Consider the following 17831-nt stretch of genomic DNA (forward strand, 5'->3'; position numbering starts at 1 on the left):
TTTGGTCTCCTTCTACGAGGAATCCCCAAGTTCTCAGATACTTGCCTGTTCTGTATAAATCAATGAAACGGTCAGGCTGCAAATCCAATGACGTCTGATCTAGGCCTTTTTAAAGACCCAGGAGATATCACGAGACTGCAGGAGTGACGTTTTCAACCAGTCAATAAAAGTAGTTAATGGAGTAGCATTTTCTTCCTCAGACTTCTTAACGCACTCTGTGCAAACTCTTGAGGTAGGAAAGCATCACAATGCACAATATTTAGAAACTGTTTTTCTAGGCTTGACAACTTGAGCATCTTGCGGAGGCTGCTCTGTTTTCTGGTCCCCTGAAACTGTAGAAGGACCAGACATGCTGCTATAGTTTTCTATCAATCGGGGGAATAAATAAGCAGGACAACGCATGCTTTTTATATACCTGGTATCCAGAACCAGCTTCCTATCTGGTCGGGAACTTACTTTTGGCGCAAAACAAACCACGCTCTTTGTCATGAAGTCTGCCGGTGCCGAAAGCGCTACGTCGTACCATCCCAGCTCCGGAGACAAGGCTCCCCCGCAGCCTCAGGGGGAAGATGCCTAGCAGCGCTGAAACAGGGCTGTATGCTGCTGGAAATGGCATTACCACGACGGCATGAAAGCAGACGTTCATGGTAAGATGGGGAAACGTTAGGGAAATCACCTCATACTCCGTTTAGGGCGACATCAACAGTCCCCTCAGAAAAAGTACACACGAAAAAATAAAACTGGCAGGAAACCTGCCTGTCAGCCTTTCTTCAGCCAAGGTAGGACAAGAATAGCTAACCTAAGGTGGATAACGCCCTCTCATATAGTGGTCACAAGAAGTGCTCGTCCTACCAGCTGTGAGAAGAAAGAGGAGTTATCCCATTAGTATTTGGCTGCCATAGAGGACGTAGAAGAAAAGTCACATTTTTAAAGCCAGCAATTTGGTTATGCTCCATGAAATCAGTTAATTAGAGGTCTGTCATTTATTGTTTTACCTACGATCTGTTAAAAAACTTCCTAATACAACTGTGTATATTTTTAAAGGATGGGCATCAATTAAGTAATAATCCCTGAAGAACGGGGCATTACTGGCCAATAATGCCCTGGCTGGAAGAGTTGAAGGCGCGATGCGAAGCCGAGGTAACCCAGCCAGGGCATTATTGGCCAGTAATGTCCTGTTCTGAGGGGATTATTACGATTATAAGCTAAATGTTTTATTTTATTTATCAAATGTTTTACCAACAAGTAATACATTGAGAGTTACCTCTCGTTTTCAAGTATGTCCTGGGCATATAGTTAAGATGACAAATACATGGTTACAAATACAGTTACATAAGTGAACAAGTTATACATTGTACACAAGACATAGCATGTACAGTTAGAGATAATATATATTATAGGCTTATGTAACAGTTACAAACCAGATTAAAATGTGAGACAGCTTTAGTTCTGAAAGAATTTAGACTGGTGGCGGCTGTGAGAGTCTCCGGTACATTGTTCCAGTTTTGGGGTGCACGGTAAGAGAAGGAGGAGCGGCCGTAGGCTTTTTAAATAAATAATAACACACTTTTGTATTGCTACATATATTGTTTTATTATAATAAAATTGTAATTACATTAAAGCACCTCTATATCCACTTTCACTGCAGCGATCTATATTTATAAACACACTGCAGTCCCACCCCCCACTCTATACACAGACACTGTGCAGCTTCCACACAAACTCTACAGCCCCCATTTGTACACACAAACACACACACTGCAGCTCTACACACACACACAAACTCTGCAGACAGACCTACGCACAAACACGGCAGCTACAGACAAACACGGCAGCTACAGACAAACACGGCAGCTACAGACAAACACTGCAGACACACACACACACACACACACACAATGCAGCTACAAAAACAGTGCAGACACAAACTCTCCCTCCTCACTATGTCCTGTGCAGGGCTCTCTGTAGGCAGAGGTTGGGGGAGGAGTCACTGTCTGGCTGCTGCCTCCTGTCCAATCACCTCTCCTGTCTGAGAATACTATTACAAAGGAAAGCCGATTGGCTGGAAATAAAAACTTGTCACAGTGCCAAAAAGTCAGGCCTATTACTGAATGAATAATGCCCGGAACTTTAATCAGAGAGCAGGGATTTAAAAAAAGCCCAGAATTTAACTGCTTTAGCCTACAATATGAAATAAAGGTCAACACATACAAAATGTAAATATGAGTAAGCAGGACAAATTAAATCATAAGTAACATTATCTGAGACTATATAATACAAAGTTGTAATAGAGGATTAACCCTGCAACACCCACATAAATTAAACAGGTATCTATCTATACTCGCTAAAACTACTGAAACAAACATATATGTACCAACAGTTATCAAACTGTAATGGTACATGGGGCATGAAGCACCACTTTTTTTTTTTTTTATTATTATTATTAATGCACTCACAGCTCCACTTTCTGTTAAAAAAATAAATAAATTGAACTTTAAACTCTTTTTCTATTCTCCAAGCATAATTATGGTATAAATATGGTTCAAATAGCTTTCCCCCAATTTTGAATGTTTTGAAGCCCAGCACAGTACCCACTAGTTTTTTGAAGAGGCACAACCCTGTTTAGTTCAGAAATCGAGCAGCAGATGCATGTGGGTAATGAAGAACAGTGGCCATACCATTGGTCTGGGGTGATCTTACTGGCTGAACACAGGACAAGGCTGTTGTGATCATGTTCTCCTCTCCTCTTTCAGGTGACATTGGCTCTTGCTTAATTGGTATTGATGAATCGGGAACTGCAGGTGCCACAGTTAGAGGTTGGAATGCAGGTGAGCTGAGGGGAGCTGGTAGGATTGTGATAGCTGGTGACGCGTGTGGAGAAAGATAAGGTGGTGACTCCGCCAGAAGAGAAAACAGATGTCCAGGAGACGCATCAGAATTTATCTGTGACCTGCTGTTTCTTTCCTCTGTGGTATTGCTGACTGGTTCATAGGTTCCTATTTACAGTAGATAGAGACAGTTTCACATTTTAAACAAAAGACAAAATATGCTCCGGAGTTCAAGGTCTCATCCAGATTCCCCAAACATCAGTCTGCCACAGATTCTACCTATCTTCAGCAGCAAAATAGTTAGCAAATACCTGGAAAGCTATGCATGCATCACAGTATAGCACAAAATCAATATAACCAAACGGAAGTACTTTCTAGCAGCAGTTTATTTTACTGTGAAACAATGTTCTATGGCAAGACAGATAGTAGGTAGTCATTTTGTAACCATAAAACCAGGCTCTGGCAAATTGAAAAACAATTGAAAGTCAAGTACTAAATCACTAAATTAGAACATATAGAAGGACTAGCAATGAGGGATATAGAGTACAAAACTACCAACAATGTCCATTGCGACGTAAACCCAATCACAGTGCACGAGTAAGCCAAAGGCTATGGCCCCAGTGAGCCTGTGCACGCGTGCGACGGAGGGTCTGGCGGCCAGTGCACACGTAAAAGTTGCGATCAGTGGACTCACCGACTGGGCGCACGATGAGGGTGCGCGGCCATGATGTAAGATCCTCTTCCATTGGTTGAAATGTAACTCACTGTGATTGGCTTTAAAACATCTGCACTATCATTGGTTTAGAGGAAATCACGTGAGGCTGTCGCCACAAGAAAAGACAATCCTTGTCTTTACAAAATGCGGTCGCGCATCGCGCTTTCTACAGGCTCGTGCAGGTAGCTACTGGGCCCGGCCCCATAGAGGGTTGTATCTTGTTCACGCCGCGTATGCTGTAGCGTGCGCAGCCGCAAGCAGTGGGGACGAGGCCATAGAATGTTAGCCGTGTTATACTAGTCTGCTGCATGTGCTCCAGGCCAAATATTTCTAGTGTAGCACAAAATGTATCTACTGTACATGCATTTATATCATTACCTTGAAGGCCCTGCAGAATCTGAATTCTCTGTGTTCTCATGGTACTCATTTCCATTGTGATCTGCAAAACAAAAAGATAAATGTGCCGATATCTGCATGGGTTTTATGCATACATCAGACAGTATACAATTAAAAAAAAGTGTGTGTGGTGAGCATGCGCACTTTAAGTCAAACTTCTTAGTGTGTTGTAACTGAAATCGTAATAATACTCTCAAATGTCTTTCAATTCAATCAAAAACAACATCAAAATACAATTTCAGTCACAAAACACAAAGAAGTTTAACTTAGAACGTGCGTGCTCGGCACACACTCCATTTTTTCTTTTAAGAAGTAACTGTTGGATTAGTGGTTATGCTTGTGGACGGAGTAGCGGTACTTGAAGGTATAGATAAATCTAAGGATTTATTTTGTTGCACTCTGTTACGCTGTAATCTAGTTTTACCTCCACCTTATTTGTGGCTGGTTTAGTTGTTTTAATTTGAGCGCGAGACGCGCAAAGTTTTTCTGCATGTCTTAGGCATTATTAAGGCTGAGCGCTGTTTTTATGAAACTGATTGGACAGTTGTAAAATAATAGGATTGATACTGTGACATAATAGTTGTACTGTGGTCACTTTGGAGAGTAAATGAATGTAATTGTGGTGTGTTTGTTTGGAAAAATGAGTGCTACTGGAATAACAGAATAGTTATTTCACATGAGAAAGTTGTGTACAGTTGTTCTTAAGGTGTAAGGCTTTAATTGTTAGGGTCACAGTAGTGTTTGACGGCATAGTTAAGAGAATCGGGTTTAGAAGGTAAGAGTAAGTGCAGACATTGATTTATTCTGGTGTGTTAGGAGCTGGTCCTGTTTCTTGCCACTGCTGGGTGCGACTTGAGGGAGAGTTATATTAATTTTGTGGCCGTGGATGGCCCGTGGCACGCATAGGGAGTCAAGGTGGGTGTTATGTTGATGACGTGCCATTTACGCGCTCTGCGCATGCCCCGACAGCGTTAGTTGCCTTTGCGCATGCGTTTGTGGTGACATCCGCCTTTGCGTATGCACAGGTGATGGCGACCGCTTCTGTGCTTGCGCTGATGGATCCACCCACTCCAGCACATGCGTGCAGAGATGGGCGATTTTGCTCATGCGCATGGCCATGCATAGTGACGGGCGGTCGAGACAACAGCCAGGCCGATTCTGTGCATGCACATAGTGACAGGCGGTCCTGCGCATGCGCAAGCTGACAGCCACACCAGCGGGTGCGTGGAGGAACATGCATCCGGCCCCCGAACTACAAATCCCAGCAGGCAAAAAAAATAGAATGATGTCACTTCCACTGACAGTTCCGTCTCCATGAAGGACATTTGTGAAATTTTACTAGGTGCAGATGCCAGCAGAGACGTTTCACTTCAAAAGAAAGCATTAGCTCAATTTTGTATACATGTAACAGATTAAATACTCATCCAATGATATCAGTGCTGGTAGAAATCTAAAACACTTACCTGCTGTTTCAAAACCAGTAGACGCTGGACATCGAGATAAGCTGCTTGAAGAGCAGTCCGAGCTTGAAGAAGGTTACTGTCCACACCCTGCAGTGAGTTATTAAGCTCTTCCTCCCTCAAGGAAATATTTAAAAGCTGGTCCACCTGAAAGCGCTCTTTAAAAATTAATAGTTTAGGAAAGCGAGAAATAAAAAAAATAAAAAAATCACTTACATTTCATTTTTTCCCTTTATCCAGATATCAAGATTGCTATAGCATAAAGCTAAAAAGACTGAAAATATGTTGTACCACTGTGTACAACACTAAAAGTGTGTGAAAAAGTAACATAACATGTTGCAGTACTGGTTCAAATTCAGTTCAGAGAGTACAGTTATAAAATATGCACCCTGGGGATGGGAGATGCATAACCACGTCGGAAAAACCATTAAACAAACCCTCCAAATGCAGTCCACCATAGTGCTAATTTCCCCATATTCAAATCTCTGTTAAAGACATAAAATCTCAACAAAGACCACCATAAGTATATCCACTATCCTGGACTATCCTTCTATTCTCCAGTCTGCAACATATAATGCACTTCTACTTGTTTTATCCTCCCTCTTACACATTAGTAGCCATGATTTTCCTCCTTTACAGTTTTATTTTTTGTGAGGTAGATGCATTCTTTATTTATTTTGCATACTTTAAGTAAACACAAAGAAAGAAGTATACCTAAACAATAATAATTATAAGCCCCAACAGAACATCAGTCTACTACCCAATGAAACATGATGTAGGTGAAATTATTGATGAGCTAAGCACACAGGTTTATGCACTAAACTGCATAAGCCACCATAAATAGACTGAATATATAGTGCAGCAGTGCGCAAACAAGGGGGCGCGCCGAGATTAACTGCGGGGGGTGCAGGGTTTACAGAGGCCCCACGCCCTTCCTGAATGCACTTAAATTAAGTACCGGGGAAGGGGCGAAGGCCTCTGTAAACCTTACTTACCGGTGTTCAGCCGGCATCTGGAGACGCATCGCCATGGTAATGCGGTGTTCAATGACGTGCAGACATGTGACGTTGCGTTGCTATGGCAACGTGACGTCATGACGCCCAGACGCCGGGAAACACGGTAAGGAGGGGGGAGGGGGGGCGCACGGAGAAAAGGACAGCCGGCAGGGGGGCGCAGGGGAAAAAGATTGCGCTCCCCTGATATAGTGAGTAGGTCCCAGGTCATTAAATATAAAATAAATGCATAGCAACTGAAGGGACTTGATAATATTAAAGCTGCAGTCACGCCAGCCACAGCCTCCCTTTATTTTACAGCAATCTTTTCAGCTCAGGGGGGACCCTGAAATATACCGTTAAAAAGGTACAAAATCGGTACTTCATGGATTTTAACGCCCGCCACGTCACGAGGGCTGATAGGAAGCCGTAACGGCCCGCGTGACTCAGGAGATTTAACCCGCCATTTTGTTTCCACGGGAGGGGACCGAGATGCTTTACGTTCCCCATTAAGTATCTCGGGAACCAGAGAGTCTCCAGAGCTGAAAATACTGTGTTCCAGGTACAGGGAAATCCTGGCTCCCATCTTTGGGGAGGTTGGGGGGCGGAACTAGCAGGAGGAAGTGCCGTTTTAAACTGTAAAGTGTGTTCTGTACAATACTCGTTTTATTAATTGCATTTAAAGTCATTTACTCAATTCTAAAGGTGTTGTAAAGAGTTTCTTCATTGAGAGATTGCTGCGCAGCAATTCCTTTTTAAATAAAATTACCTTTTTTTCCTCTGATTTTTCTTCTTTTATTTTTTCTTTCCAAGCTTGGAATATCAGGACAGGAACCATCCTAATCAATTACAAACAACAAATATAAATCAGTGTACACATTGATGTTTCCTTTAGCATTACATCTCTAAAGGCTTCCAAATAATGTAATATAGAATGAGCAGAATACTTGTGTGAGAGTTGATATTAACTAGTATTTAGTCTACTTTTATCAAAGCCCCAAAGCATCTTAACGTATCCTCTGCTGATTCACCTTTCCTCTGAAGCCTACCTGCCAACCTACAGTTGGATTATAAGCACAAGTTCTCAAGGAAGCCTTTTCCGGAGCTCTTCCATCACAGTAGGGTACTTCCCAACTAACGCTGCATTACACTTGCCTTCGCTACACACCTATGATATTTACTCTACAGCTGGCAGCCTATTTGCAACAGTCACTAATACTGTTACGCAATATGCACTAATAATTCAGTGGTCTAAGAGCTCCAAAAATATATAGATAGTGGTACGGTAGATGACTTGGAAAATACGGCATGTATTTACCATTGTGGAAAAGCGATGCAAACCATATTTCAGAAAGATATGTACAATATTTATAGTTGGAAATTAGAAAAAGAAAGACACTAGCTAAAATAAATATCTTTTGAAATAGAGTGGGAACCCCAGGGGTGCAAGTTTTTTTTATTTTTTAAATAGTGGTACTTAGGGGTTGTAAAGAAAAAAAAAGCAGTGGTACTCTAACTCCTACTGCAATCACACTGTAATCACGGCATTAAGCTATAGTGCATCAGTTTGACTTCTTTTACTCTGCTTAGGTTGGAAACCCTCCGTGGCAGGAAAACCTCTCACACCGCTGCAACCCCACTATAGTCTAAACCAACACCGATCTAAACATCACAAGAAATAAAGGCAATGTACAAGTATTACCCTAAATAGATTCCAAAAAATAAAGTCTCAAATGTACGGCTTATTTAAGCTTTGAGGATTGCTACTATATGAGGGAGACCATTTTATCTTCCAGAAGCCCCAGCTTGACTCCCATTAGCGGTTTAATTATCTTGCCTTCCTAAGTGATATGACTGGAATTTAAGCTTCACCTAAATCTGCTCTGACATACAGTATAGTCTCATCAAAGGTAGCAGAGACGCATTTTCCCACTTGGGCCCAGATCCAAAAAAGGGTGCTAAGCTTTAGCCTGCCTTTATTCCCATGCATTTGTATGGGAGTATGTGTGCGCTAATGCTTATTACCCTTCAGTGGAACAGGACCTTGGAAGGGAGAGAAGGAATAAAGACATATTTTTTTTTTTAAGAGTTGAGGGGATTGCTAAGGAGGTTTACTCACTAAATTGCAAAACCTATTGATCACTAACGGCCACTCGGTATCTCACTTTAGAGAATAAGCCTATGTCTATATTTTACCCTTGTATTAAATGTGTGAAGGTCTGGTTACTCTGTGTTGTATTAATATTATAGCTTTATCTATAACTAAAAAGAGGAATAGCAATAGGACAAAATAATGAAGTTGGGTTAAAACAAAAAATCCCGATTCCATAAATGCCTAATACAACTTACCCCTGTTGCCCTTCTCTTCTTTCCAGCACCCTGGCCATCATTTTGTTCAGTGCCCGATGTACAGCTATCGGAACCTGCGTCCACATGAGGGCTGGCTGTTGAACCATTACCAACACTAACTACCACTATATCTTCACTAGTGCTGTGAAACAAGCATGGACTGTCTGAGGTTGTACAGCTCTGCAGATCCCCGTTTTGACTTTCTGATGCATCAGCCGGTAGCAGACCAGAAAGAGTAGTAACATTTTCCAGTGCCGGAAATGATACTGGAACATCGTCTCCCTCCTGTTTCAGGGACGGCGTCAATGTAAAGCTCACATTTGGTCCAGATGTTGCCCATGGTGATTGACTTGATGGAATGCTTCGCTCCCCACCTGCTTCAGAGCCGTGGTCATTAAACATATCGTAAACAGAGGCTCTCTCTACTGCCACGCTGCTTTCAGAGAGGCTCCGTTTGCGTGTGGACCCTGGAAGATTTGCTGCGATGCCTTCCCAGTTGAAGCTTTCAATACTCAAGACTGTTTCATCAAAGTCAAGACCTTCCTGTTCACTTTGAACCTGTGCCACCATTTCTATTCCAAACCTTGCACAAAAGGATACAAACATTAGAACAAACAAACCTGACATTTTTGAAAAAGCAACAATTTAATAAAATGTAAAATAAAAAAAATGCATCCCCGGTGAAACATCATAATTTTAGATGCAAATTGCTCTCATTTACAGTGAAACCAAGCGACTACATGCTCAAAGCAGCGATGCAGGCTGCCTAAGTGGGAGGGATCACCAAGCAATACTGTATGGCTGGGAGGATGACATGGCCACTGGCAAAATCACTGTCATTAAGTGAAACTGACCAAGAAACCCATAGCTAGAACACACAAGGCTCCTTTAATTCACAGAGATGTAGAATTAAGCCGGAGGACGCTGCCAGGATCCAGGGTAGAAAAAATGAAAAAATTCCAGGGCAACTCCAAATAAAAATAAATGTATTTTGTGTAGCTCGCAATTGATAGGTGAAAAACACCTACACGTTTCGTGCATTAGCACTTTATCAAGACACCTTGCTTTTATCACCTTTTTTTTTTTCATTTTTTGTACCCTGGATCCTGGCAGTGCTCCGGCTTCACCCTACATCTCTCTGATATTCTCTTTACAGACTGCACGCCCTGGAGTGGCTGGACTGTCCTGGCAGGATACTGGCAGGTAATGGGCTGTAGACCTGTATCATATTACCTTATGCTAACACTTATTACATTATACCTTATGGAGGAAAGTATTGTGGGCAAATTATTGGGCTGCCAAGTGAACACCATTAGGCCCCCATCTATCCTGGGTTATCTATTCATGCATTGACTTCCTTATTGGGGACATTCATACAGCACCCTGGACACTTCTGGATTAATATCAATCATCCACACAGAGAATACATGGTTTTGAGCACCATTTCCCACCCAATTTTAATCCTTTAATTCACAGGCTATAGAATGGATGTGATCAATGGAGAAAAATATGATCAAAACTAAGCACATCAGAAAAGTAAGAGCGGGCTGTCATGCTCCACAAAATCTAGGTTCAAAGCAGGTTTTTTTTTTTTTACATTTCAGAATCCACAAGACATTCATTGTATTGTGAAAATATTAAATAAAATTTTAATTATGAACTTAGTGAATCCAGTTTGAATCCTAGTGTCGGCTCCTTGTGACCTTGGCCAAGTCAGAAGTACCAAAATTAGATTGTAAACTCTACAGGACAGGGACTTCTAGCGCCGGCAAAATTCTATTTACTGTGCTGTTTACACCATCAGCGCCATGTACATTTGTTATATTATTACGTTAAAAGAATGCCTATATTTCCATTCCTATATCAGTACCATCACTAGAATTTATTATAATAGATATTGAACCTGCCCATAGCACTCTGCTCATGCTTTTGAATATATACATAAGGATCTACCATGGTTTTAAAAGGGGGATATCTTCCCATGACCCCTCATAAATGGTGCATTACATGGCAGCATACAGTATTAGTGATACAATTATTGCTTAAAAACACACACACACACACACACACACACACACACACACACACACACACACACACACACACACACACACACACACACACACTTCTCTGACTCTGGCCATAAGATGTACTATCTGAAGGTGGCCATACTCAAAGGTAATCTCAGAACACCGAAAGAAACGGTTGCATGAATACAAATTTATGAAACTGTTTGGGGCACTCACCGGTGGCCTAAACCGAGACCATAGCTTCACAAGCAACTACCCTGACAAAAGAACTCTCCTTCCATGAGTGCTAAAGCCCATGTCTATAAATACTGCGCTATATAAATGCACACACCTCTGTCTCTTACACATACAAACGTACAATGTAATTCTATCCCTATATACCAAAAGGGACTACATAGTAGCCACACACTTATAGGAATGCAACACACTCCTACATTTTAACACCTACCCACACCATTGTTATACACTCCCCCTCCACACATACCTTTTTTAAAGTGCTGTATACACTTTATTAATTAAGATTTCCAGACATACACGCATACTCTAACATCACAAACATTCAGGGACCATTTAACACCTTAAGTCATAAATCGCATACTGCACAGGGGGAGGGGTAGGCTTTACCCACAAATAACACTCCAAGCTGCCTTGTTTAAAGTTTTTTGGGCTTAATCCATTGTAACACTGCCCGAAAAAGACATCACTGTATCTCGAACGTTTGCACAAATAAAAGCATTTTGTTAACCACAGAACGGTATCAACTTTGTATTTGATTATATATATATATATATATATATATATATATATATATATATATATATATATATATATATATATATATATATATATATATATATATATGCAAATATAGCTGTATGCTCATCTGCATGTCTTAGGCAGGTCTGCAACCCCGCCTTTCCCCATTATCACCCAGCATACAGCACTTCCACTGCAGCAAGGGATTCTGGGAAATGACATGCAAATGAGCACACAGTGTCACTTTTTGCCTCAATAACCATTTTTAACATGGTTCCCTATAGGCTTAAGCTTGCTGCATGGTCACAGCTTTGAGCACAGCCAGGGTTAAGGTGCATACCCAGAAAACCACCCACAGACAGCTGTTTCGACCTTGATGGGTCTCATCAGTGTGGGGTTGATTTTACTGGGAATGCAAGAGAGGCTTATGGGATAGGCCAAACCTTGCTGCAGTGGAAGTGCTGTATGCTGGGTGATAATGGGGAAAGGCGGGGTTGCAGACCTGCCTAAGACATGCAGATGAGCATACAGCTATATTTGCATATTTGCTTTCCTGTGGAGGGTTTTTGTCACTTTTTTTACTCACCATAACTTAACTCAGTATTATGGTTTGGCCTATCCCATAAGCCTCTCTTGCATTCCCAGTAAAATCAACCCCACACTGATGAGACCCATCAAGGTCGAAACAGCTGTCTGTGGGTGGTTTTCTGGGTATGCACCTTAACCCTGGCTGTGCTCAAAGCTGTGACCATGCAGCAAGCTTAAGCCTATAGGGAACCATGTTAAAAATGGTTATTGAGGCAAAAAGTGACACTGTGTGCTCATTTGCATGTCATTTCCCAGAATCCCTTGCTGCAGTGGAAGTGCTGTATGCTGGGTGATAATGGGGAAAGGCGGGGTTGCAGACCTGCCTAAGACATGCAGATGAGCATACAGCTATATTTGCTTTCCTGTGGAGGGTTTTTGTCAATATATATATATATATATATATATATATATATATATATATATATATATATATATATATATATATATATATATATATATATAGTTAAGTTATGGTGAGTAAAAAAAGTGACAAAAACCCTCCACAGGAAAGCAAATATGCAAATATATATACTGTATATATATATATATATATATATACTGTATATATATATATATATATATATATATATATATATATATATATACACACACACACACACACACACACACACACACACACACACACACACACACACACACACACAATTTTTATCATGTATTTTTTTTAAAGTGGGGGAAGGGGTGGGTAGTCCCCTCACAATACCTCCTTTATTCATGTAACAAAATGTTAGTGACGGCAATAAGTTGTTTTTGATATTTAGCTATGTGTACCTATCATTCTATTTTGATGATACCAACTTTAGTGGTACATAAGAGGAGAATTTATCATTTTGTTATAGACATTTGCCAATGTCCAAAAAGTGATGACAATTTGTTTAGGGGATTGGGCAGCATCACCGTTGAGGGGAATGTCAACACAAATACACGTCCCGTACACGTACGGATTGCAATACTATTCAGGATTTCATAAATAATTACAGAGTACATAGGTAATAGTTACATACGCCTATAATTAATATTATCTCTAACTGTGCATGCAATGTCTTGTATATAATGTATACCCTGTTCACTTATGTAACTATGTATCTGTAACCATGTATTTGTCCTCATAACTCTATGCCCAGGACATACTTGAAAACGAGAGGTAACTTTCAATGTATTACTTCCTGGTAAAACATTTTATAAATAAATAATAAATGATAAACACGCAGTTAGAGCATGTAGATCACAATAATAAAAAATAGTGTAAAAAAGAAAATTGGGTCAAAGGACAAAATGAGTTTTAAAAAATGCAATGGAATTAAAATAGCTCTGTAATAAATTGCAGCATAAGAACCAACGTCTTGCATTTAAAATATTAGATAGCTATATCACTGAGCAAAAAAAGCGAACAATTGACAATATAGTAAGCGAAAATAAAAAATATTCCATTAAGATGGCAACTGTTATTAATATACTACATATAATATTTAGGCAAGGCATTGAAGCTCTCTTATCACTGCTATGCAGACAGTACACCATAAATGATCCCATGTGCTCCTTTCGAACTACTGATTCAGAGTTATAAAAGGATAGTTATCTTTTGTTTTTTTGTTTTTATATCGTCGTTAAACTTGCGGAATCTTTGTAAATCAGCATTGCTAACCTGAGAGAGAACTCGCAAAAGCTTGTCTTATAATATCAATTGTTAATCCAAATAAAAAAAGTGATCACCTAATACCAAATTACTCATTTTCTCTGCACTATCGCAACTGGATTAAGACGGCTATTTCTACTTTATTCAGGGTTTTAAAAGAAATCTGAAAAACAAACCTTGGCAAACCTTTGCCTAGCTCCTGCTTTTTCTTGGTCACATGTTGGATGACTTGTTCCCAATTTATATTCCTTCTAGATGCATTGAGAAACTGTCTCAGGGTTGGTCTTAGTCCCGAATCTTTGTCTGTTTCACTCTTTCTATGGCCACTCACATTTCTGACGCGCCGTGCACTATTAAGATTGGGCTCTGGAAGATGTGTTCCAGTTTTGCTTCGTGAGCCAATATGCCTTGTAAGATCTCTCTGGAGGGAAGCAGGAAGACCAAGCTTGCTAAATTCCGGTAAGAAAGGGTTAGAAGTAGGATTAGCACCTTTTTGCAGTTCAAAGTCTGAAACATTTTCAAAACTTTCAATGTCATGATAATCTTGACATTGAGTAATTCCATTGCTTTGCTCATCAAGAGGTTCACTGTTGGGTTGTGAAATTATGGATTCCCCCATGGATTCCATTGGAATTGTATCAGCATCGGAATTGGTGGAAACTTGTTCGAAGGATATTGCTGTGTTTCCAGCATAATCTGCAGCTAGTTCACAATTTGTATCACAAGCAGAGCCACCAATAGACCCCATTGAATGAACTACCTTTGTTCCATTATCTGAGAGATCACCATCACTCACGTCTTCTAATGGATCTTCAGTAGAATCATCTGCCTTTGTAGAATCTTTTGATGGTTCAACGGTTATGGTTTCTTGATTGATTGAGGCAGCTTTCATAGGATGAAAGTAAGGACTCTGTATGGACTGGCTATTCTGCAGCATTTCTTTTGCTTTGCGCAGCACTTCACTAAGCGTTTCAACTGGTTCTTTTTGACTGGTCTCTTGAGCGTCTTGGTTGATCTTCATGTTTCGAGAAGAACTGCGCAACTTAGAGATGTAAGAATTGGACCTAACCGTTTCTAAATTTAGGGCGCTCAATCGGTTCTGCCTCTCCCCGGGAGATAAAGGGAATAGCAGTTTAACACCTTTTAAATGATTTTTTTGCTCTCGCTTAAAAGCAAAGGATTTCATATCAGGCACACTGCGGAGTGGCGATTTTAGTGATGGCATTCTAGTGCACTTAGGCTCACCTTCATCAGCCTTCTTTCCATCTGTGTGATCATCACAGGTATCAGGCATATCCATATCGTCCCTCATTTTGGGTTTTGTCAAATTTTGCGCTTGGTCTGTTTTAGGATCCTTCTTTGTTGCCTCTGCAGGCTGATATGGTAAATCTGTTTGGGGCAATGTTTGTTGAATATCCGAGCCTTTTTGTGATGGGTACGGAGCCCATCTGTGTGGTTTGTCTCTAGAAGGGCTACTGTTTTTTCCAGGGCAAAATGGGGGGTTTGTTTTGGTTGACTTATCCAATTTCTCAGACGTTTTAAATCCGAAAAGTTTGTCTGCTGGGAGTCCATCACTGGTAAAATCCTCTGCCTTTTCAGAAGAGTTTGAATCTGAATTTAAGTACTGTGTCCCATTGCTGTTCTTATTATCTGCTTTTACCCAGGTGAATCTTTCTGGAGCGAACTTGTTGGACGTACCATTTTTCTTATTCCATGCCGGCTCCTTTTCCTGAACTGAATCACAATGCCTTAATGGTCTGTTTCTTCCTTGTGGAAATGCATCAACAGTACCACCAAAATTCCATAGGTTAGCATTGTATGGATTAAGTTGCCAGTTTCCTCCACAGTTCCTGGGATGAGAGTTGGAAAAACCACCACTTTCCTCCTGGTGCCAGTGAAAATTTCTACCTGTGCCTCTATGGTGCCAACTAGTTGGGCCCCCTGCATTTGAGTGCCAAGAGCCTCCAACTTTACCATGTATCAGATGTCGATTCGAGGGACCATTTAAATGCCAACCAGCTCGGCCTCTGGGACCATTAAGGTGCCTGTTAGGATTGAGGCTTCGGGGTGGATGCTGGAAATTACCCTGCCTAGAATTCTTGAAGCATTCGTTTTGCCATTTCCAGTCCCTCTCTGATGGATCACAGTGACGCCACTCTTGTGGGCCCATATCTTGAAATGAAAGACGATCATCTCTTCTTCGCTGGTATCGGTCAGGGTCTTTTTCTTTGGACGAATTGCAGACTTCATCTTGCCTAAAAAGGTAAAAATAGGTTTTAGTAAAAACATAAAAGAGCAAACATTCTGCTAAAAAGAAAAGCAACAAATTAAAAATCTCCACCTCCGATGTCAGGGAAGGAAAGGGGGGGGGGGGAGGGACCCACAGTCCTGAAGCACACAATTTCTCACTCCCCCCCATCCCAAGCTGGAGTGAGCAGGCCGTCACCACCACAACTGGCAAAAATGCACCCCATCATGCTTTGAACGGGATGCAATTGTAAAAGTAAATGACAGGTGTCAGCACAGGGCAGCTTCTTCTGTAGACAAAAATGTATAGGCGCCAGTAGTGAAATTTTAATTACCTAGGATTTTTCCATGCCATCTTTACCACAAGAGCTTAATGTGGAGGACAAGAAAGAGCAAATAAAACCTTTTCCAGAACACTGTGAAAACATTCGTTATTCACGACTATTAATGAATGTCTAAAAGAAATAATTATATTCAAGAGTTAATAAAGTTAAATTATTAATTGAGGGTTCTTTAAACTTTGTTTAATATAAACAAATGTACACCAATGCAAAATAATTAATTACATATTGGCCAATAGTGAATCTAAACAGGGGTAAACCGATATGGTGTTTTTAAAAGGGTACCATCTCAACTTAAAAGGATTAATTTGATTCGGGTCTTGCTTGACAGACCAACAGAGTGCTTCAACACATACAGTAGGTTCAAAGTCAACTAATTTTCTGTTTGAGAGTGTATTTTTGGCTGCAGCTGCCATTATTAAACATGACTAAACAAGAAATAACATTGTAAACCAGAGTGAACAAGTGTATTTATTTGAAGGAGCGTGGTAGGCTAAGAACTAAAAGGTTTACGGACAACTCTATTAAAATGAATATGAAAGGAGGAAACAAGAGGAGCTCTGGTCAACAGAGACTTAAAGAAGGCATAATAAAGTGCAACCTTTTATAATATGTAGATAATTGTCACTAGCATTAATACCTTCTGATTCTTTGGGAAATGCCCAACCACTGTCTAAACTCTCTAGAAATGATCCTGTTATTCTCAGTATGACTATGTTCATAGGGTTAATATAAATATATATATATATATTTATTTTTTTTACTTCATGCTTTTGCTCTAATTTTTAATGGTTGTCTAACATTAGGCTAAATAGGCAACACTGACACTGACATTTTTTCTTAATTATCGCATAAGCCTGCCTTTAAATCAACATGTTTTCAACTAAGGTTATAATCTTGTGTTTTTAAAAAGTAGCTTAACTTCTTGTGGTTTTTTTGTGCTTATAGGTTTGAAACACGGGGTCTCCAGAGCAGAACTGTATTGATTTCAGCTCCGGGTACCCCTGCTTCTCTAGAAACTGCTTCTTTAGAACTGCTTCTTTAGAACTGAAGTGGCTGCCACTAGCAGCTCTGGCTGGGCACAAGAGGGAACCGCAGTGTCATCCCTTGCGGCTTCCTGTTGGCCGTGTGCCTCAGGACTGGCATCGCCTTCAGATGTAAGCATAGTGGATGCAACCATAGTTCAGCTCCAGAGACTCCCTGCTTCCCACCTTGGAGGGAGAAGGAGGTGATTTTTTTTCTTTAAGCCATAGCTTGTTCAGCTAAATCACACCAAGTAATGGACTTCATGGTTGTCATCTGACTGCTACAATATCCAGTGTTCAGCATCTCCTTGCTGTCTAGCTGTCATTTCTTGTGAAGTCATTTATCACGGCCTATGATAGGGACCATTTGGTCAACACCATTAGTGGGTGTTTTAAAAATAAAATCACATTTTATTTTCAATGTGTCATTTGCAACAGTTTCCTTAG

The 17831-nt window shown here is 40.6% G+C and overlaps 1 protein-coding gene across 1 annotated transcript in view; it reads right to left on the minus strand.

Annotated features, from left to right (window-relative positions):
* Positions 1–17831, minus strand: part of ZNF106 (zinc finger protein 106) — a 69021-nt gene that overhangs the window by 31926 nt on the left and 19264 nt on the right. The window contains exons 5-10 of the mRNA XM_075614144.1: positions 13948–16026; positions 8741–9323; positions 7161–7230; positions 5403–5557; positions 3922–3982; positions 2679–2996 (exon numbers count right to left, since the gene is read on the minus strand). Of these exons, the coding sequence (XP_075470259.1) occupies positions 2679–2996; positions 3922–3982; positions 5403–5557; positions 7161–7230; positions 8741–9323; positions 13948–16026 (3266 nt within the window). The remainder of the gene's footprint in view (positions 1–2678; positions 2997–3921; positions 3983–5402; positions 5558–7160; positions 7231–8740; positions 9324–13947; positions 16027–17831) is intronic.

Source organism: Ascaphus truei, chromosome 9 (assembly GCF_040206685.1).
Source record: "Ascaphus truei isolate aAscTru1 chromosome 9, aAscTru1.hap1, whole genome shotgun sequence".
NCBI classification, from domain to species: Eukaryota; Metazoa; Chordata; class Amphibia; order Anura; family Ascaphidae; genus Ascaphus; species Ascaphus truei.